Source organism: Myotis nattereri (genome assembly GCF_964212035.1).
Source record: "Myotis nattereri genome assembly, chromosome: 6".
NCBI classification, from domain to species: domain Eukaryota; kingdom Metazoa; phylum Chordata; class Mammalia; order Chiroptera; family Vespertilionidae; genus Myotis; species Myotis nattereri.
This window is the reverse complement of record NC_138081.1, coordinates 43,729,610-43,752,481: the sequence shown is the minus strand read 5'-3', so window position 1 is coordinate 43,752,481 and position 22,872 is coordinate 43,729,610. Positions and strand designations below refer to the sequence as shown.

General features: G+C 37.0%; 1 protein-coding gene across 1 annotated transcript in view; it reads left to right on the top strand.

The window, feature by feature from the left end:
- ME1 (malic enzyme 1) overlaps nt 1-22,872 on the top strand; it is a 156,647-nt gene that overhangs the window by 56,918 nt on the left and 76,857 nt on the right. The window contains exons 4-6 of the mRNA XM_081094386.1: nt 4,630-4,705; nt 8,163-8,324; nt 18,974-19,077. Coding sequence (XP_080950512.1) covers nt 4,630-4,705; nt 8,163-8,324; nt 18,974-19,077 — 342 coding nt within the window. The remainder of the gene's footprint in view (nt 1-4,629; nt 4,706-8,162; nt 8,325-18,973; nt 19,078-22,872) is intronic.

The window sequence follows — 22,872 nt, the reverse complement described above, 5'->3', positions numbered from 1 at the left end:
CAAATTGCTTTCTTACTGAAGTTGTACTCATATTTTTACATAATAGCATTTAATTGATGTAAAATTTAATATCATTCTGTACCCCTCTTGTTTTAAAAAATGATACTGTTTTCTCAGACCAGTGTTACTTAGAAAACCTTGGCTAACTAGCAAGTTCCCAAGAATATTATTTAATGTTATACTGCCAAGAACATCTTAGATAATTCAACAAAAATGCTTTATTTTATAAGCCCAAGTACATTTCCTTCTAATTTTGCAATTATTTATTGAGATCTTTTGATTGCAAAGTTGGATATAACAGGGATCCAAAAGAAATATGTATAACTTATAAGGAGCTTATAATTATTTTGGGAAACAAAATAAATTCACATGGAACAGTGAAAAAAACAGGAAAGGATATAGTTTATTGCCGACTTGGTAAATTAATATTTTTGTTGAGTCAGACAGTCATCAGTAATCTGCCTGTAGCACTTACTATTATCATATAATTTTTGGTTACTTAATAAGTCATACTAAGTCTGGCTTTATTTCATATTTTCTGTACTTAAGAAAAAATAGATTGTAGAAACCTTATTTTTCAACACTGAAGTCAGAGCACATTGTTGGACACATACTATGTGCCAGCGTACTTATAGGAATTAGGGGTAAAAATGTGAGCAAAACAGAGTGTCTCTTTACTTAAGTAGCTTTCTGCTTTGTGTGTATATGTGTGTGGAATGGAAGGGGGGCAGCAGTAGGGGTAGACCATGCAAACTCTACATATACAGTGGCCCTGGCTGGGAATGGATTTTTTTCCCCTCTTCAATGTTGAACTAAACAATGTTATTAGAGGTCCTGCTATATTTACCCAAATGAGTTCAAGACTTACACACACATATATGTGCAGGAATGTTTATAGCAATACTAGGGGTCCATTGCACGAATTCATGTGCCTTGAAAGGAACTGTGGGTTGCGAGGCTGCGGTGGGCACAGGGGTGGGTCTTGGCCCATCTCTTCACCCCCCCGACCCCTCCCACCGCAGCCCCCAGTCCCCTGTCTGCCTGCAGCCCCGCTCCCATGCGCTGACAGTGCTGGCCCTGCTCAAACCTGCTGATGGTGCGGAGAGATTGGGGCCAGCGCCAGCAGCAGGTGTGAGTGGGGCCGGCCCCTCAGGAGCAGTGGGAGGTGGAGAAGCCCTCAGGGATGATCAGGACCTAGAGCCGCTGCTTGCACCCACTGATGGTGCCAAGGAATCGGAACCGGCGCTGGGCACTGGCAGCAGGTGTGAGCAGGGCTGCCTCCGGCGTCAGCTGTGGGTGTGAGCTGGGCTGGCGCTGGCAGCAAGTGTGAGCACCGGGCAGGACTGCGGTGCTTGGGAGCAAAGAATTTTTAGTAACCACCAGAGGCTCGCCCCGATGACAATGACAGGCACCCCGCCTTGGTCTGGTGCCCCTGCTCACCTGCTCCACCATCCCGCTGCGGCCAATACCCACCATGTTCCGTGCACGCCCCCTGGTGGTTAGCGCACATTATAGTGACTGGTTGTTCAGTTGTTTCGCCATTCAGTCTATTTGTATATTAGCCTTTTATTATATAGGATGTCTTTGTAAATTTTCTAAACCCATAGAATGTACAACTCAAAAGAATGAACATTAATGTGAACTATGTACTCTGGGTGATAATGATGTGTCAGCTGTAGGTTCATTAGTTGTAACAAATACACCACTCTGATGGAGAATGTTGGCTAGAAGAGAGTATACATGTGTGGGGGCAGGGAGTATATAGGAAATCTTTGTATTATCTTCTGTTTTGCTGTGAACCTAAAACTGCCCTAAAAAATAAAGTGTATTTTTTTAAAAGATGAAGATGGTTAATGGAATTTACATTAGAAAAATGAGGTAGTTTTTACCCTACTGCATCTATTTCTGTTTGAAATTTAAGATTTGCTTGTCCCCTGAGAGGTGAGGAGAGGTGAGGTGAAAGGAGGTGTGAAATGGTTCTCCCAGAGAGCAGTAGGTTGAATTTGCTAGGAAATCAGTGGTAACTTTTCAAGAGAAGAGTGCCCATTTGAGATTTCTAGCCATAACCAGGAAGTGAATTTTAACTTTGTTTTGTAAATTTTTAAAATAACAATACCTGGATCAGCTACTAGTGGTAGGGATCCCTAGTACCTAGATTTTGGTCTTGAAATACTACTTTCTACTAAAACAAAGCTGGGCTTCTTAATGTCTCGTTTTGGTCTGGGACAAACATTTTTAAGACAAAATGGAATATCTTCATAGCAGAGATTAAGGAAGCTATCAGAAAGGCTCCGGGGCCAATGCGAAGAGCTTTCCACTGGTTAAAAATGGGACAATTTGGGTTTCAATAAAGATAATAACTGTAATGGATTAAAACAAAATATGTTTAAATTCCTGAGTTCATATTGATCCAACACACACACACACACACACACAAACACAAACACTCACACACACACCTTAGGGGAAACTCTTGAAGGATTCTAGCAAATGCATTCTTTTAAAAAACAAATAAACTGATAAGTAGCCTTAACTAGTTTCTACAGTTGGGCCTACAGTTCAGTGGGCCGCAGGTTGATTCTGGTCAAGGGTGCATACCTGGGTTGCAGGCTCAATCTCGGCCCAGTTAGGATGCCAATGGGAGGCAACAATCCCATTGTTGTGTCTCTTTCACATCGATGTTTCTCTCACTACCCCTCCTTCTGCCTCCCCTCCATTCTCTCTCTCTCTCAAAAAAAAAAAAAAAATCAATGGGAAAGAATATCCTCAGGTGAGGATTAAAACAAAACAAAACAAAACAAAAAACCTGATAAGAGAAAGTCTCAAGCATTTATCCCTTTTTTAAATATAAACTTTACCATAGGGTAACTAAACAATAGGTATGGTGAAAGTTCTCTTTAAAGAAGTGTTCCACCAAAAGTAAAATCTTATGCTGTCACCGAATATTGGACCCCCTCTACCCTCCATGAGCACACAATGCAAAATATACACTTGCAACCTATATGTATCATAGAATTGCACACTTGAAACCTATATAATTTTATTAACCAATGTCACCCAATAAATTTAATTTAAAAAGAAGTGTAGTGTTCCAGCTAATAAATAATGGTTGATAGAATTGGAATATCACCATCTTGAGTTAATGAATTTAGATATCATGCATCAGCAACTGCTAAAATCACAAAAAGGACTACAAAATGTTATGTATCTTCTGATAATACCAAACTGTCAAGTGTCTTGTAAAAAAATTTGAAGAATCCATTTAAGCCTTTAAATTCAATTACTAGTACCAATTTTCCAAAAAGTACAGAGTGAGGAGTAACATGTTAATCTGTACTCTAGGGATGCAATCAGCAAAATTCAGATTTGGGGAAACTTGTCCAGACAAATTAAACAGTAATCCATAGGGATGGTTTGCTATTTGGATGATGAAACTATAAACTGAGGAAATGATACCATAAAAGTCAGGAGAATGGTTATTCTTAGGAGGGAGAAGTTTTGATTGGGAGAAAACATGTAGAGGGCTCTGGGTAGCTGACAGGATTTTCTCTGCTTTAGTGGATATTCTGTAGAGGGGTGGTTGCCTGATAACACTTCATTAAGCTATACATTTGTTGTATGTAGTTCTCTGTAGCTATGTTTAACAAGACTAAAGTAAAACTTATAAGTGAGATTAAGAAATTTAAAAAATTTCTATCTGAATTCTTACAGTGACTTGTTAGACTTTCAGAGGAACTGGGGGGTATAAGGGTGAGAAATGTAAAAGGCTTCAGCTGAGGCTCTAAATAACAGCATTGCAGACAACAACTAAAGCCACAAATCAAAGGACTACTCAGCAGTATCAGTCACTTCAGCCATTGCCAATGCATGTTCTCCTTTCCACACTGTGAATCTATATACATAAAAGCTAAGCAACCGGAACAATGGAACAACCAAAACGGTCTATCGCTATGACGCGCACTGTGGTGGCCAATCGGCCCCCCCAACCTCCCATGGCCCCTCCCCCAGCCAGCTCCACCCCCAATTGGCCCTCTCCCTGGCTGACCCCACCCCCGATTGCTCCACTCCCACACTTGATGGGGGGGGGAGGGGGCAGTGCTGGCCAACCAACCACCAGAGGCATCTTCCCCTGGCCGGCCCCTGCCCAATCGGCCCCCACCGGTGTGGGCTGGCCAGACTTCACCCATGCACGAATTCATGCACCAGGCCTCTAGGATTTAATAAATGGGACATACACTGAAAATGCCTGTTTGCATATGCTTCATGTTGTTCTTTAAAGGCTTTTATACATATCATTTAGTGAAAGACTGTAAATGAATCTAGGAGTGGAATTGATAATGCTATTTAAATTCTCTATAGACAAAATAATGAATGTTTCATTAATTAAAAAAATATTTAGGAATATGTAATAGTTGAATGAATATACCTTTATTGCAGGTGTCTATATATTGTTTAAATACTTTGTTTCTTTCTTATAAGATTTATATGTCTTATTTGTTTAAGGAAATAATTTTCACTAGTTTGATAAAAATGGAGAAACATTAAACTGATTTGAAAAATTTTTTTAAATGTTCGTGATAGTTTGATAAGTCTGAAGTAAATTAAAACTACTACTTTTTTTTCTTTCAGGGGACTTTTTATTAGTATCCATGATAGAGGGCATATTGCTTCAATTCTTGATGCATGGCCAGAAGATGTCATCAAGGTAAGTTACCAAATTTGTTATTTTCTCTCTCCTAAAACATATTGACAGTTATCATGACCTTTAGTAGCATTCACTAGCTTTCTAGTACTAGTACATGTCACCAATTTGTATCCCGTTGATTTTTGTATGTCGTTTGGATGCTGTTTCCTCATTATTTCAATCTAATTTCTTAGAATTTCTTTGTTCATTGAAAGCGATGATAAATGTTGAATAAACGTTGAAATGGTGTCTGGATATGTTTAAGCAAATTCTGTTTTCATATTAAGCATTCAATAAGGGGAACCCAGGTAGGCAAAAAATCAGTTAATTTCCTTTATCATTTGGAAATTAGGAAGCTCATCAGACTTCCCTCTGTGAGTGAACTGATCAAAATAAAGTAACAATATAATCGGACATTTCATAGGTTTCGCTTTGAGACACTGTACTTGGACTCACTCTTGTATTTATCCTGATAATTTGTGGAGGAAAGGAAGGCACAGCTTATCAGAGGGTTACACAGCAGTGCATGGTGGTGTGGGAATTGAAGGCAGGTCCCAGAGCCTTTGCTCTTAGACATGTGCTCGACCACCTGCCTTGTCTAAAGAAAGTGAGATGTTCTTGTCCCTCCTTGGCCCCCCTTTCCTTTCTGTTAGGTGCTCAGCAACTCTGTGGTAACTTTCAGGATTAAGACTGAATACACTGACATCTGTGGTATAAAGGCTCTTCAGCTGTGACTTCTGAAGTGTTACTCCCTGAACAGTTGTGGCTAGAAGTGGTTCACTCTGTTCTTTAAGGCTCATGCTGGGCAAACTTGTAAAGCAAAATGTTTCTTACTGTTTCCAGTCTTCCCAGTTATTTCTCTTTCTCCCACTAAGTTGCTCCCTCAGTTTTTCTCCCACCAAGTAGTCTGCACTGTCCATAGGTCCAGTCCTTAGGAACTACCCTAAAAATGTGCTAATTCGATAAAGTATAAATGTCTGATCCTCTAAGAAGAAGAATACTTACATTTACTTATGTTAACATTTATTTATTTTAATCCTCACCCGAGGACATGATGAGAGAGAGAGAGAGAGAGAGAGAGAGAGAGAGAGAGAGAGAGAGAATGAGTTTGATTGGTACAGGCCCCAACTAGGGATTGAACTGCAACCCAGGTATGTGCCCTGACCAGGAGTCAACAGCAATCTTTGAGTGCATGGATGATGTTCAACCAACTGAGACCCCACTCCAGCCCAGCAAGAATACTCACATTCAATCAGGAGAGGATATTAAGAATGAGTCAACATAGGAAATGGTTCTGAGGTAGAGAGGTCTAATGAATATCCCTGTAATCCTAAGGGCTGGGCAGTAAGCCATCCCCTTGCTTTAGGTTCTTCCCACTAGTTGATCAACTTCATTAATAGCCCACCTATATCCTTCCAACTCAGTATTGCATCCTCACCTGCCGTGACCTTCGCAGTGGGGTTCAGGATCTAGAGGAGGGGCTAATGCACAAATGAAAATACTATACAAGAAATATGAATTTAGAAGGCATTGGGGGCCAGGTGGAGACCTCTTTCTTGAAGAGGCACACCGACTTCTGACCTGGTCCGCTATTTACTTACTTGAATACACATTTGCCCTTTTGCAATGCATACAGGCATATCAAAGGTAAAGTTTGGTAAACAGTAAAAGGATTATCAGGTTAGGGAATTGCCTTGAGCCACCACTATCTCAACACGATTGAACAATCGATGCTTAGCGTCAGCCCTGCTAACGCCCCAGGTCCATTGGCCTTCTGCATTCCTTGGTGCACTCTCATGACAGTATTGGCAAGCGGTGGCTTTCCACACTCACTAATATTCTTGATCTTAATTATAAGTACTGTTATTTTTAAAAGCCTAACATAGTGTCTGCACATAGCAGACACTTAATAAATGACAGCTCTTTATTGTAATAGAATAGTGAAAATTAAGATGTAGTCTCGACTGTGTAGTTGAAAGCACACATGAAGCAAAAGCAATCAGTTATTAGACAATATCTAAGTAAACTGACATAAATTATAAGTGCCAGGATACTATCATTCAGAGAAAGATGGAACAGTTTATGCCAGGACACATAAACCAAAGATCTGGATATTTGGAGGCTTCTCAGCTACTTCTCATTATATAACTAATTGTCCTCCAAGTGGATGCAACTAGTTTTAAAACTGCTCTGTTTCCTTTCAGTTCCCAGTTTTAGTTTTTATTTCCCTACTAGAGGCCCTATGCACAAAATTCGTGCACTGGGGTGGTTGTCCCTCAGCCCAGCCTGCACCCTCTCCAATCTGGGACCCCTCGGACAGCCCTCTCACAATCCAGGACTGCTGGCTCCCAACCGCTCGCCTGCCTGCCTGCCTGATTGCCCCTAACTGCTTCTGCCTGCCAGCCTGATCACCCCCTAACCACTCCCCTGCCAGCCTGATCGACGCCTAACTGCTCTCCTGCCAGCCCGATTGCCCCCAACTGCCCTTCCCTGATGGCCCGGTCACCCCAACTGCCCTCCCCTGCTGGCCCAGTTGCCCCCAACTGCCCTCCCCTGCTGAATTGGTCACCCTAACTGCCCTCCTCTGCAGGCCTGGCCCCCTCCAACTGCCCTCCCCTCCAGACCTGTTCCCCCCCTAACTGCCTTCCCCTGCAGGCCTGGTTGCCACTGACTGCCCTCTCCTGCTAGCCCCTAATTGCCCTCCCCTACAGGCCTGGTCGCCCCTAACTGCCCTCCCCTGCAGGCCTGGTCCCTCCCAACTACCCTCCCTCTCCTACAGGCCTGGTTGCCCCCAACTGCCCTTCCCTGCTGGTCTGGTCACCCCTAACTGCTCTCTCCTGCTGGCCTGATCTCCCACAACTGCCCTACTCTGCTGGTCATCTTGTGGTGGCCATTTTGTGCAAGGGTGTGGTGGTCAATTTGCATATTACCTCTTTATTACATAGGATACTCTTCAAACTGTCCCTCTTGATTAATCTTTGTGTTTGATTTAATCCTCAAGAGAGGATAGGTTTAGATAGAGGAAGAGAGAGAAAGAAAAAGAGAGAGAGAGAGATTTCAGTCTGTTGCCTCCATAAGCACTCCAACCTTGGATCAAACCTGCAAACTAGGTATATGCCCTGATCAGAATCGAACCCTCCACCTTTTGTTGTATGGGATGATGCTCCAACCCACTGAGCATCCTGGCCAGGGCTGGATTGTTTATGTCTTTATGTGCATAGTCCTCTCTTTTTTTTTTGACAACCATATTAAGCACTTACATTTATTTTTAACAAAATATAAAATGTATTTATCAAATTTATTTATTCTTCCACATGTGCAATCACATAGCATTTTTTCCATGTATATTTAGTTTATGTATATTGACAGTTTAGTATTTTATTACGTAAGTATTAACTTCTGAAATGGAGACCAGGAACTGCGGCCCAGGATTTGTGAACATCTATCTATTAATAGATATTTTTTCTTTTTCTTCTAGGCTATTGTGGTGACTGATGGAGAGCGTATTCTTGGCTTGGGAGACCTTGGTAGTAATGGAATGGGCATCCCTGTGGGTAAATTGGCTCTGTACACAGCTTGTGGAGGGATGAATCCTCGTGAATGTCTGCCCGTCACTCTGGACGTGGGAACAGAAAATGAGGTAAACAATTTAAGTCTCTAAGAAAGCTGTTAACCTTCAAAAACAAAACAACAATTCCTTTATTTTGAGCTTATGCCAAGAACCTCATAAAATTAATTATTTTCTGGCTGGTTTTCTTCTTCTCAAACCTGTCCCCCAACTTTTATAAGAAAAGTATTTTCTCTTTTCATCTTCCCGTCTTTATAATATTATTACTCTTTTACCAGCTTCTTTATTGACTATTATCCTTTGATGAGTATTTATACTATTATTCTATAGAGTATTATGTTTTACTTTAGATTATCATAGTTTCTTTTTTAATTATTATGTTCATATTACATAGGAACCCAAAGGATATTAAGTTTAATCAGTCTGAAATGCTTTTATCCTAAAAGTTTGTATTAAACCTTAGGTAGATGATTTGGAGTTTAGTCTTTCTCATCCTGCAACGGTATTTTAGAATCTTAAAGTCATATATCAAATGGTACATATTTTTGCTCATCCTTTATTGCTAATATCCAGGATTAGTTATGGGTGAAAAATACTAGAAATTAAAGGCAGAATTTTCTGAAATAGAGATGAAAGATAATGGTCAGTTAAGGATAGACTTTTTAAAAGTTACATACAAATTTCAGACCTAGGTCCGGAACAGATTCATTATCAAATAAGACCTTGATACTTGAAATAAATATGTATACTCTTTTATAGTTTTTTTTTGTTCCTTCCTAAAGCAACTTAAGATATAAGTTTTGACCTGTTAGTAATCCTATATAATAAAAGGTTAATATGCAAATTGACCCTAACAGCTGAACGACCTGGAATGACCAGTTGCTATGATGCATACTGACCACCAGGGGGCATATGCTTAGCCACAAGCCAGGCTGACAGCTGCGAGCACAGTTGTGATGGTGGGAGCCTCACCTGCCTTCTTGGCAGCGCCAAGGATGTCTGACTGATGCCTTAGGCCTGCTCCCCGCAGGCTGTCAGTTGGACATCCCCCAAAGACTCCCGGGCTGCCAGAGGGATGTCTGACTGCTAGCTTAGGCCCGTTTCCCCAGAGAGTGGGATTAAGCTGGCAGGTGGACATCCCCTGTGGGGTCCTGGACTTCGAAAGGGCACAGGCTGGGCTGAGGGACCTTTCCCCCCCAACCCCCCTTCCCCGAGTGCATGAATTTTCATGTACCAGACCTCTGTTGTTATAATAATAACTTAAACAGTTTTTATGGTGTGTTTTTTTATGTTTTTCTTTTTTTAAAAAGTATATTTTATTGATTTTTTACAGAGAGGAAGAGAGGGAGAGAGAGAGTTAGAAACATCGATCAGCTGCCTCCTGCACACTCCCTACTGGGGATGTGCTCTCAACCAGGGTACATGTCCTTGACCAGAATTGAACCTGGGACCCTTGAGTCCTCAGGCTGACGCTCTATCTACTGAGCCAAACCAGTTAGGGCAGTGGTTGGCAAACTCATTAGTCAACAGAGCCAAATATCAACAGTACAACGATTGAAATTTCTTTTGAGAGCCAAATTTTTTAAACTTAAACAATATAGGTAGGTACATTGTTATTAACTTAATTAGGGTACTCCTAAGGCTTAGGAAGAGCCACACTCAAGGGGCCAAAGAGCCACATGTGGCTCGTGAGCCGCAGTTTGCCGACCACGGGGTTAGGGCAACAGTTTTTATGTTTAACTTCCTGTGTATACATGAGTTCTCATTTAACCTTTATAAAGGATACATTTTGACAAAAACCAATTGCTTATCTGGCATTTTCTTTTTTAATACTGAAAGAAATGACTTAGAAATTATCAAAGCTGACCTATTATAACAATTATTCTAAAACTGAGTATGTAGATTGAATATTTCCTCTTTTTTCATATATTTTAAAACATTCTTCTCTGATAAATTACATTGAAATCAAAGTTTAAAAATCACAAAATCTGTAGAACATCTTAAAAATTCTAGGAAGAAATAAAGAAGAGTAAAGAGTGATAAAACAGGCACGCAAAAATTTAAGAGTTCGTTTTTAAACTTGGGCCTTTTAATGAGATTGTATGATGTGGACATAGAGTAAATTGTGCACTACTGAAACCACTGGGACTATTGATTGTATTAGTTATATGAAATATTTAATTTTCTGAAAGTGTGTCTTAAAATTGTCAAATTTGCTAATTGTCTTGAAATTTTCTCACATTATGTCCATTTAGTATTCCTTTCCTATTTTGGTAGTCACTGATTTTATGTTATTCCATTTCTGTCTCTCAGCCTCCCACAGCCTGCAAAACCCATCTATCCATCATCAAATTTCTTACTTTGCCCTGCTGTAGATCTAGCTCTCTAAATTATTTTTCCATTAAAATGCCTGGTGCGTACCATATTTCAAAGTTTTCGAGCTGCTAAATTAGAAAATAATCTGATATGTTAAATTAATCTATTTTTAAAGTACTATGTGTTATTTCTAGACATTTTTGCTTACTGCCAGTGGGCTGTTGGAGACATTAGGAGGGAAAATTAAGTGAGGGGTGGAATATTCACTCTTTGACAGGTCACTGGAGAATATCTTTTTAACCTAAGAGACTTTCCTGAAATTATTCAGAGTTTTGAGAGTTTGAGTCAGATTATGTTGATTTAACTGAGTTAGATAAATATTGAGCACCTACTATCTGTCAGGGCCTAAGTGAAGGCTAGATAACATCATAGTAAACAACTTAAGATCTTGCCAGCAAGATGCTCTGAATCTAGAAGAGGAGATACATACCTAACTAGATTCAGCATGCACTGAATGCTTTGATAGGACATTTGACAAACTATTAATGACTGTTAGCAAACCATTTCTCTGCCAGTTCCAATATACTCTGGATCTCTAACTATATTTCAGCAATCTGTTTATAACTTATCTTTTTCTAAAATCATATGTAAGAAATTTAATAGTGAAAATGTATATCACAAATGTCAGTTAGAGTTCTTGTCTTAAAGAGAGACTAAATTATTAGTTCCTTTAGATCATTTAGCTATACCTGAAATTAGCCAAACTACAAAATTTGAGGGCATAGTTCCAAGACTGCTCTCACTTCAGACACCAACTGAAAGGTTTGGAGGGTTTCCCAAAGCACTCTCAGGTTTTTTAAGGCTTATACTCAAAGATCTCACTGAAAGTTTTTATAATTACAGTTAAGTTGTATTAAAGGGACAAGGTACATATTAAAATAAGCTAAAGGAAATGATACACAGGGCAGAGTCTTAGAGGGCTCTAACTGTGAAGCTTCTATTTTCCTGTCTTTGGGAAGTCAAGACACATTATCTTCCAGTGTTCAAGTGTGGGACTGATATGTGCTCTAGGATTTCATTACCTAGGCATGATTGATTGATTGCCATGTATTCTCTGTCTCCAGTTGACTGATACCAGTGACCCAGGGTCCCCCAACCCAAATCACATGGCTAATTTTCTGGCATAGCCAGCCCCCACCCTGTGACTATTAGTTATGGTCCTTAGTCAACTAGGTAAAGTGGTTAGGCCCTATCCAAAATAGTTGAATGCACGTGAATCATGTCACCAGAGTCCATGCAAACAATAGACAAAAATATGAGGCAAACACAAAAAGAAAAATAGGTCTAAATTTTAATGTCAAGTAGAATTCAAACTCAGATCAGATTATGGGTTTGATTATTCAAGTTTCAGAAAACATAGTTCCTGTGCTCTAGAAACTGTTCCAGAACATATTAAAATTGATAGCTTCACATTTCTTTATAAGCTTGATTTCCAAATCTGGTAAAAATAGTACATAACAGTTAGTCTTATGTTTATCCATATTCCCAGTTTCATTGTTTACTAATTGTATGATCTTGAAAAAGTGACTTAACTTTTTTTGTTTTTAATATTATTTTATTGATTTTCAGAGAGGAAGGGAGAGTGAGAGAGAGATAGAAACATCAATGATGAGAGTCATTGATTGGCTGCCTCCTGCATGCCCCCTACTGGGGATGGAGCCCGCAACCCGGGCATGTGCCCTGACTGGGAATCGAACCCAGGACCCTTCAGTCTGCAGGCTGGCGCTCGATCCACTGAGCCAAACCAGCTAGGACATGACTTAACTTTTATGTGCTTCAGTTTCCTCATGCAAAATGAGTACCTATCTTATAGAGTTGTCATGATTTAATATACTTAAGAGTCTTTAGAATTGTGACTGGCATTTTGTAAGTACTTAGTAATGTTAATTTACATTAATGTAGATCAGAAACAAAATATTGCTAAATTAAATATTGTTAATATATTTAAATACATTTATAATATATACATTTATAATTCTTATTAATATATTTAAATACATTTATAATATATACATTTATAATTCTTATTGATTTTTAGAGAGAGGGAAGGAGGGGGTAGAGGAAGGAGAGAAAGAGAGAGAGAGAGAGAGAGAGAGAGAGAGAGAGAGAGAGAAAGAGAGAAACAGATGTGAGAGAGAAACGTCGGTTTTTTGCCTCTCGCATGTGCCCTGATCAGAGATTGAACCTGAAACTGGGGTATGTGCCCTGACCAGGAATCAAACTTGTCACCTTCTGATGTACGGGATGACACTCCAATCAACAAAGCTACCCCGTCAGGGTGCACAGTTACTCTGTTTATGATACCATTGCTCCAGGTCTTAGCTTTTCTGATTCTGGTTGTATGTTTAGTCTGACTTTTAGTTCATGTGAACGTTGTATCTAGCTCTAGAATCGTCATTGGAACTTGAACTCAGGTTGAAGCCTCTTCCCATTTAGAAGGTTTCCCCTTGTGTTCTAGAAAGTGCTCTTCATCTGTGGCATGAGCCAGCTGTCAGAAGCTGAACTAAAGAAAAACCTTATAGATTTTCTGTCATATGTATCTGCCATGTATCTTTCAGCCCTTGTACAGAAGCTAGCATTGGCACTAGAATGTGATCTTGAAAAAGTGACTTAACTTGTTTTGTTTTTAATATATTTTTATTGATTTTCAGAGAGGAAGGGAGAGGGAGAGAGAGATAGAAACATCAATGATGAGAGAGAATCATTGATTCGTTTTCTATTGCTAACATAGCAATTTATTACCAACTTGGTGGTTTAAAACAACACAAATATATGCAAGTCTCAAAAGGCCAAATCATAAAAGGTGCCAGCAGGGCCGCAGTCCCTATCCTTGCCTTTTCCAGCTTCTACAGACTCATTCCTTTGTTCGTGTTCCCCTTGATCCATGCTCAAAGCCAGCAGTGCAGTATCTCTCTGACCTGCTTTCGAGTCACATTTCTTTCTCAGACCAGGGCCAGGAAAGGCTTTCACTTTCAAAGACTCGCCCTTAATCACCTCTGCAAAGTTTCTTCTGCCAAATAAGGTAACATACTTACAAGTTTGGGGAGAAGGAGGGTCATTATCTACCTACCACATGGTCCCAATTAGAGTGTCATCATTTCTCTCTCAGGTTGCCTTAAGTTCTAGCCTTTGTATTTCCATGTTATGGGGATTACTTGCCACTTCTGACAAGTGATCCTGCATTGGAATGAGTATTAATCATTTCTTTATTGTCTGAGACACTACACCAATGCCTTGGGAAAGAGAATGAGGACTTTCTTCAGTTTGATTTTATACGCATTATAACTATGAAATTTCTTGAAGTTTGTGGTAGATTTTAGAAATACCCATTATATAAATTAGAATAGAAAACGGAATTACATAAGATGGAAATGAACCTTTGGGGAGGTATAATAATCTTATTTTTAACTTAATAAGTTTGAAATGAGTGGTCCTCAATATGTGTTCTATGGACCAACCACTTCAGAATTACCAAGGGCATGTGTTAAGATTGCCCAACCCTGACCCCCACTCCAGACTTACTGAATCACAGTCAAACTTAATCATTTTTATTTTTACCTCTTTTTAACTTTTGTGCCAGCATATGTGCATGCTGACATTTTAATTATTGTTTTAGAATGTTGGCAGTTTGCTTAATGTTACTGATGTGAGTGAAAATTACATATTATTTCTTTACAGAATCTTGTTTTTTCATTTGAAAATAATGAGGTCATAGCACCAAAAAAATGATCATCTATATATTATAAATAAAATTTAAAAATAAATGCTAAAGTGGGGAATAGTTATAACATGGCAGATAAAAGTTTATATGTTCTCAGTATCACAGAGAATATTTTAAAGTCAATAAGAAAATGTCAAATTTGAAATATGCAAATTGCTAAATGACATATGGACACATACAATTTACAAATGAAGAAGTAAAAATGCTCGATAAATTTATGAAAACATGTTTAATATTAGAAAAATACAAATGAATGTTGCTCATTAACATTACAGATAAATAATATGTTTATATATATTTATTTTGTTATACATTATATGTATTATATATATTTTATATGTATATACATATACACACATATATATATGTGGAAAGATAATACTTTTACTTGAGGCTGCAACAAAATAGGTGTAGTTATTACATGTCATTGGGAGGACCATTAATTTGTTCATCCTCTTTGACGCCAGAGTTCTAATATAGATCACAAATTTTAAGACTGCTCCTCTATTGACATGAAAATTTTTCACAATATATTCCTATGTGAAAAGAGGTTATAATATTGTCCAAAATTTGAACAGATAATATTTTACATGCGCGGATATAAAGAAAATGGCCTGGAAGACTATTCATCAAGGTGAAAGTAGAGGGTAGTTCTGAATGGGTAGAGTTTATTCAGTGCTCTCAAATTTTCTGATAGGAAATGTTGTTTTACTAATGATAAAAAACTTAAAATATTAAGAAAATAGTTTTTAATTTTCAAAAACTTCAGATTTGAAAGGTATAAATGTCAGAGACAAGAACAGGGCGTGAATTGATGATAATTACTATTAACTTCAAATAAATGAATGCTTCAAATAAAATTTCTCAAGATTCCACAATTGAGATAGTGCTAACAAGGAAGATAATTAACTTGACCAGTATATACCCTCCTGATTTCCGTATGCTTTGTCTTTTACTGTTTTCTTATAATCTTTTTCTTTCTCTCATGCTATAAGTCTTCATAAGTTTTTAGTGACATTACCTGCATTACATGTGACATCTCTTGCTAAAGAGTGGCTAACCTTTTTAAGTGCTTGCTTCATACCCAGTCTTTCATTTATTCTCCAAAAATGGTTCTAGTGCATGTTTAATCGTGGCCACAAGAAGCTGTTAATGTGATAAGCTAATATCACTTCTGTGCCAGGCAACTTAGTCTATGAAGCCATTATCAAAATTAGGTAATTTTGCTTGCTGTAGATTTTTTTTTCAGTCAGATCTCCAAGAGTGCACTGGTTATTCAAGCCTTAATTATCATGAAAAATTAAAAACAGTAAATATTGACAGAAACATTATATTTGGGAGAATTTTATAACTTCCTGATTTAATGTAAAAGCTTTTTCTTGTTCATAAGTCTTCAATTTGACTCTCCATTGTAGTTATATATACTTTAATTATTAGCAATGGAAAGAATGGGCAAAAAGAGCAAGGAAACATGTGACATCTTTTCTCAATTGTGTCTTCTAATTCACATTTTAGAAGTCCAAATACATCCCAGACATGGAGAAGGGGTTTCACTTCTGGCAGGCTCACTGGCAAGCCAGCCCCAGCTGTTCAGAAGCCTGCCAGTAGATTGTTTAAAGTTTGTAGGCCTCAAGGAGCAGCTGGGTTGTACAACAGCACTCAGTTTCAGATTTTACGTTTCATCTGAAATACATTTATAGGATTAAGTATGTTAACTTCCAGCTAGCCAGAAAGCCTTAACTCGTTGTTGTGCAGTACGTTATATGTAGGATGACCACATACTGTATTAGCCAAACCAAGACACTTTCACAATGAAAGAGGACACTATTAATAATTTCACTAGGACGGCAGGTGTGAACCAGACTGTCGTTTCTGTTGGCTTGAAGCAAATCGCTATTCAGATTATTTAAATGGCTCAACCTACAGAACAACATCACCACACCTACTAAAACATCATTTATCTATAACAGACTACCTCTAAACTTAGTGACTTAAAACAATTACAATTTTATTAATGTTTATGATTTGCTGGGATGGGCAGGAAGGCTAAAAGGCGTGGGACAGTTTGCCCTTCACCATGTAGATTCTCCTTCACAAATTGTTCATATTCCACATGTAAAAATATGCTCATCTTCATCTTAGGTTTCCAAAAGTTTCATCCCAATAACAGCAGTAGGCCCAGACTTCAGGATCCTGTCCTCTGATCTAAATCAGGTCTTGGTACAAATGAAGCTTCTTGTGTTTGGGTCCTTTTTGTGGGTCCTCTTATCTGTTCCCACATATTAAACTAAGTATGGTGGAGCAGGGTCAGAATAATCACCATCAACATTCCCATTCAGAATGGGAGGAATAGGAATTATATGGCTCTAAATGGTTCATAGAAATTTTGAATTCCCATTGGACATATGTTGTCAGGCCACCTACGGCGGGGGCGGGGTGTGTGTGAGGAGGGGCAATGTTTTTGAAAAGGGCCTAGTTCTCTTATGCTTCTGGCTCTGCTCTCTGGACTCTTGCTCTGTCCACAGTATCACAGTTAAATAGCTTTCTCAGCCTAGTTTCTTCTTGTGGAAAGTTAGGGACCAAGCAAAGTTTCATTTGGAAGTGTTCCAATTAATCTAGCACCCTTAGAATTTTTAAAAATTTTTCTATGTATCAGATTATAGTCTACTCTATTACATAAAGGCCCCACTCACAAGTCTTTTCAAAACAGACCTTCCCCCTTCAGTGGCAGCGTATCAGAGAGCTCTGGGACTAGTTCCTTTTATCAAGACAAGATGGTTTATTGGACTCCAGTTTAACTCATTTAGATATATATTTTTTAAAGTTGTTACAACCACACATTTCAGTTGATCTTTGACTACCAGCCTTATTTCACTTTTGAAATCTTTTACAAGCAAGTCTTAGTCTTGTATCCTCTGTGTTTTCTTTAATTTTGCTCACAAACTGAACATTTTCTTCTTTAGCTCATCCTGTATTAACTTTATCTTACATCTATGAAGCCAGTTTACAGGGCTTACACATGTTTTGTTAAATATGTTTCTTTGGATTTCATGCTTTGGAATTCTATTATAAATGAGTTGTGTATTTTATTTCACTTTCAGTTGTTCATTGGTAGTGTATAGAGACAAATTTGATTTGATTTGTGTATATTAATGTTATATTCTGTGATCATTTTAGATTCACATAATTTTTCTAGTGGATATTTTTTTTTGTAGATTCCTTAGTATTTTCCATGTACATGATCATGTGTATACAAATAAAAACAATTTACTTCTTCCTTTCCAATCTGTATTCCTGTTTGTTTGTTTTCTTTTGCTTGCCTTATTGTAATGGCTAGGATTTTCAGTATATTATAGTGTTGAATAGAAGTGGTGAGAGTAAATATCTTTGTCTAGTTTCCAATTTTATTTATTTATTTTTAAATATATTTTTATTGATTTCAGAGGGGAAGGGAGAGGGAGAGAGACATAGAAACATCAGTGATGAGAATCATTGATCAGCTGCCTCCTGCATGCCCCCTACTGGGGATTGAGCCTGCAACCCAGGCATGTGCCTTTGACCAGAACCTTTCAGTCCACAGGCCAATGCTCTGTCCACTGAACCAAACAGCTAGGGCTAGTTTCCAATTTTAGGGAAATAGCACTAAATCTTTTTCTGTTAAATATGTTGTTAACTTGGGTTTTTTTATAGATGACTTTTATTAGGTTTAGGAAGTTTCTTACTGTTCCTATTTTATTGGGAACTTGTTGTGAATGGATATTACCATATGTAAATTATACCTTAATTAAAAACTGATTTAATAAAAACAAAAATATTACATACACTAAGACGTGAACAGAGTAATGTTGGCTCACATCAGTTTCTTTTTGTGTTTTTCTTTTTTTAAAAAACACTGTGTAGCCCTAGCCGGTTTGGCTCAATGGATAGAGCATTGGCCTGTGGACCGAAGGGTCACAGGTTCGATTCAGGCCAAGCGCACATGCCTGGGTTGTGGGCTCAATCCCCAGAAGGGGGCGTGCAGGAGGCAGACGATCAATGATTCTCATCATTGATGTTTCTATCTCTCTATCCCTCTCCCTTTCTCTCTAAAATCAATAAAAATATTTTTTAAAAACTGTGTAAAGTTTAAGAAAAACTTTAGTCACGGCTAAAAGATTATTTTTAATATTAGTCAACTATAATATTAAAGGTATAATCAAAATGTTTGATAAATATTTTGCTTTCAGAAACAAAGAAAAAGGAAAGGAATTGTTAACTTCCCTTTTTCTAAGCTCATTTAATACTCAGAACTCATATTTTTCTATATTATAAAACTCTGCCTGTAAAATCTGAACTGAGCTTTTCTAGTTAGCACCACTGAGAAATTTTCATTCCATTTATTCCCCCCAGAATAAGGCACAATGTTTTATAATGTTTAGTAATTATTTTTCTTATTTGGCATATAAATACTATAGATATAGTCTATTTAACACTAAATATTGACTCTGTAGGTTGCTTCTTAATCAGTTTTACAATACTTTATTTCCATTTCTATTCTTATTATATAAGTAAGGAAACAGGCTTAAAACAAGTATAGGACTTTCCTTTAGTTATTTTTATATCTCTGGTAACTTTTTTACAATAGGAGTTACTTAAAGATCCGCTGTACATTGGACTCCGGCAGAGAAGAGTGAGAGGTCCTGAATATGATGCTTTTTTGGATGAATTCATGGTGGCAGTTTCTTCCAAGTATGTATAGTATTTATTTTACCTATATTTGAGTTGAATTTGAAAAATTTAAAGGTAACTTAACATAATGAAGTATAAAAATATCCAAGTTTTGTGCTATATGTCCAATAATTAGAAGCAATTTGAATAAAATATATGTGCATATATACTCATAGCAGTTAGTGGCCAAGTGATATCTTCATGTGTTTATCCCCTAAAAGGTTGTCTTTGTTGCTATTTCTAAAGAAACTTTTCTCTTATGATTATTGGCAGTCTGTACTATAGTTCTGGCTGCTAATAAATGTGATCTTTGATTATCTTTTTGGATGAATCTGACCCATTTGTGGTGGGAAAAGCAGAGGAAGAAGTGTGAGTTAGCGCAATGCACAGTGTCCATAATGGAGCAAGGACCAGGATATCCAATCACAATCTGTGAATCTCTGATTAAAAAGAAGGTATTCAATTAAAGTGCAGTGCTTTATTTTACCTAGTCTAGGTAGTATTTAACTGTGGGCCTAGTGCAGTAATGGCGAACCTTTTGAGCTCAGCGTGTCAGCATTTTGAAAAACCCTAACTTAACTCTGGTGCCGTGTCACATAGAGAAATTTTTTGATATTTGCAACCATAGTAAAACAAAGACTTATATTTTTAATATTTATTTTATATATTTAAATGCCATTTAACAAAGTAAAATCAACCAAAAAAATGAGTTCGCGTGTCACCTCTGACACGCGTGTCATAGGTTCGCCATCACTGGCCTAGTGCTACTGTAAAATTTTCCAGATTTTTTCTTTCAAAGAAGAAACTTCTGCCATAAGTTAGTAATATATTCTAGGAGAATTTTGTCTCACTAACAGTCATCCCATTTGTTACTGTATAGCCACATAAACCATGTACTATTTAAATACACGTATGTTGCCTTGGTTTCTCATGGAAATAAACTCATCACTAGAATCAAATCTAAATGGAGACATCCTTCTGGTTTCTTTTTATTATAAGGTTTAATTTTAAGAAGTTGAATCCAATAGCAAAAAGTACTTCCACCAGCTTGCACAATATTTCGAATAAATGGAATCTTTCATTACCCAAGATTTTAATGCAGAGTATAGTTGGCAATCTTTTTCAAAACCCATGCCTGATTTATTGTTATTACTTATTAACTTAATTAAACTGTACTTATTCATAGAAGTAGTTGAGAAATTCCACAGTTTTAGTTCAAGATTGCTTAATACAGTTAAATGTTAGTAGTTTTTCCTATTTAATTTTAAATATCTTACCCTAAAACCTATGTAAGCTATTGAAATTTTAACTTTTCAGGTAGCCACATTAATCAAGAAATTATATAGAGAATACCATGAGACTATATAAAAGGAGAAATTCTCTATGTATTTGTTTTTATTGTCTATTTGTGCAAATCAGGGGTGGGGAACGTCTGACCTACGGGCCATTTAAGGCCTGAGAAATCATTTGGTCTGCCCTGCCAAGGCATTAAGAGTGAGTTAGTTAAGTGCTTGACCAAATATAGCAGGCTAAGTTTTAAGTTGATAATTTTGTATGGCCTGTGAATAATGTTATAAATATCCAAATGGCCCTTAGCAGAAGGAAGGTTCCCCAACCCTGGTATAAGTGAACATGGTTTACAATTCTTTTCTTTTAGTTGCTTTTCTTTCCTAATCTTATCTTATTATATTCATTAATTCTGATTGCATTAATCCAAAATTCCTTTAACGTGCTTGTAAATTTTTTACACTGGTTTTATTCTTTTTGTATGAGTGTTATTGAAATGTATTATTCCGTGTCATTTTTCTTACTAGAATGTAAATTGTTTCAGCAAAATAACTTTATTACAAGAGATTACTTTTTATCTATCATACATTGTACTGTAGCACATAGTGGGTATAAAGTAACTACGTTGAAAACATTACTTAAACATTGAATGCAACCTCAATGAAACCACAGTGCCATACATCTGAAGCAAAGGTGGTTCTCTAATGAAAACTAGAGAAGCACACAAGTTTCCAAATAAAGTGGCTCTGCTTGTAGTAAACTAAATATTTGAGTTTTAAATATATACATTGATGTGTTAGAATTGATCTTTTCTCTAAAGAAGAAAAGTATTTTAGTAAATTACTATTGCGCCCTAATCAGTTTGGCTCAGTGGCTAGAGCGTTGGTCTGCGGACTCAAGGGTCCCAGGTTCGATTCCAGTCAAGGGCATGTACCTTGGTTGCAGGTACATCCCCAGTAGGGAGTGTGCAGGAGACAGCTGATCGATGTTTCTCTCTCATCGATGTTTCTAACTCTCTATCTCGCTCCCTTCCTCTCTGTAAAAAGTCAATAAAATATATATTAAAAAAAAGAAATACATTTAAAAAAAGAATTCCTTCTAAAAAAAATTACTTTTGCAACCATTATTACCTATCATTTTCTTTTTGAATCAGCAAACAATGAGATAAGAGGAATTCCTTAACATTTTATGAGTTTTAAAGCTAAATTATATTTATTAAAGATAATAGTTACCTTTGACAGTGACCTATATACCATGCTTCTTGTATGTGTGTGTTCTTTGCCTATTCTCTTGACTTTCTTTCTTTCTTTTTTTTGTTTTTTTGAGAACCAAGAGTATGATTTTATTTATTTTTATTTCTTTTCCTTAAAAACTTGTTTCTTATTGTTTTCCATCTATATGTACCATATAAAATAAGTTAGAAAATAAGAATGAATATATCTGCTCATTAGTAATAATAAAAAGGGAAATGCAATATAAATTTATTGCATTATATCCGGAAATTAATCTAAAGACAAAAGCAAAAAACACCAGTAGCAATGTCTTGTCGGTCAAAATAAAGTCCTTTGTTCAAATTATTTTTCTTGCCCTCCTTAATTTATGTGAATTTATAAACAAAGATGAAAAAGGTATGCACATATGAAAGTAGTTTAATTCTTATTTTTAAAGACTATCGAGGGCATGAGTGGGGATAGCTTATGGGGGGAATGAGTTCACATATGTGATACCTTAATCAATAAAGAAATTAAAGATTGAAAAAATAAAATAAAAGGGGGAAGACATCTGTAATAGTCTCAACAATAAAGATAAATAAATTAATAAATTTAATTTTTAAAAAAATAAAAAAAATAAAGACTATCAGTGTGGCTGATTTGATGGGGAAATAGTATAACAATATTTGAATGAGATATATATTATTTTATCATTGGAGATTAAAGATGAAAGTAAAAGAATAATTAAGAAAAAGATATTAGAAAGTTGGTTGAGGGTAAGTTCAGAAATTTAAGGGGACTTTTTTCAATTCAGCAATCCCTTATAAAGACATTCTCTAGGAAATGTGAGATATTAATTTGCAATTAATATCATATCTTGACCTGTCCTTATTGTTGATGATCACTACCTTTCAGATAGTAATGGTGGTAGTCCTTATAATGGCCACTCACGACCTCTGATGCACTCGCTGCAGCCACACTTTGCTGTCAATGAACTCTTAAAGCATGTTTCCATCTCAGAGTATTTGCCCTCGCTCTCCCCTGTCTGAAATATTCTACCCCAAGAAATCTACTTGGTAAATACCCTAATTGTTGTCAGTACTTGCTGAAATCGCACCTTCTTCTGAGGCTTACTAGTATCCAGATTCTCCATATAATACTGAAATCTGCCCCTTCTCCTCCCCATGCCTGGCTCTCCTGATACTCTTGTCTTTGCTGTACTTTTCTTATTTTATAATTTTATATAATTGATTCATTTATTACATGTTTTGCTTACTGTGTGTCTCTGATAATAGAATATGTATTTCCTCAAGGACAG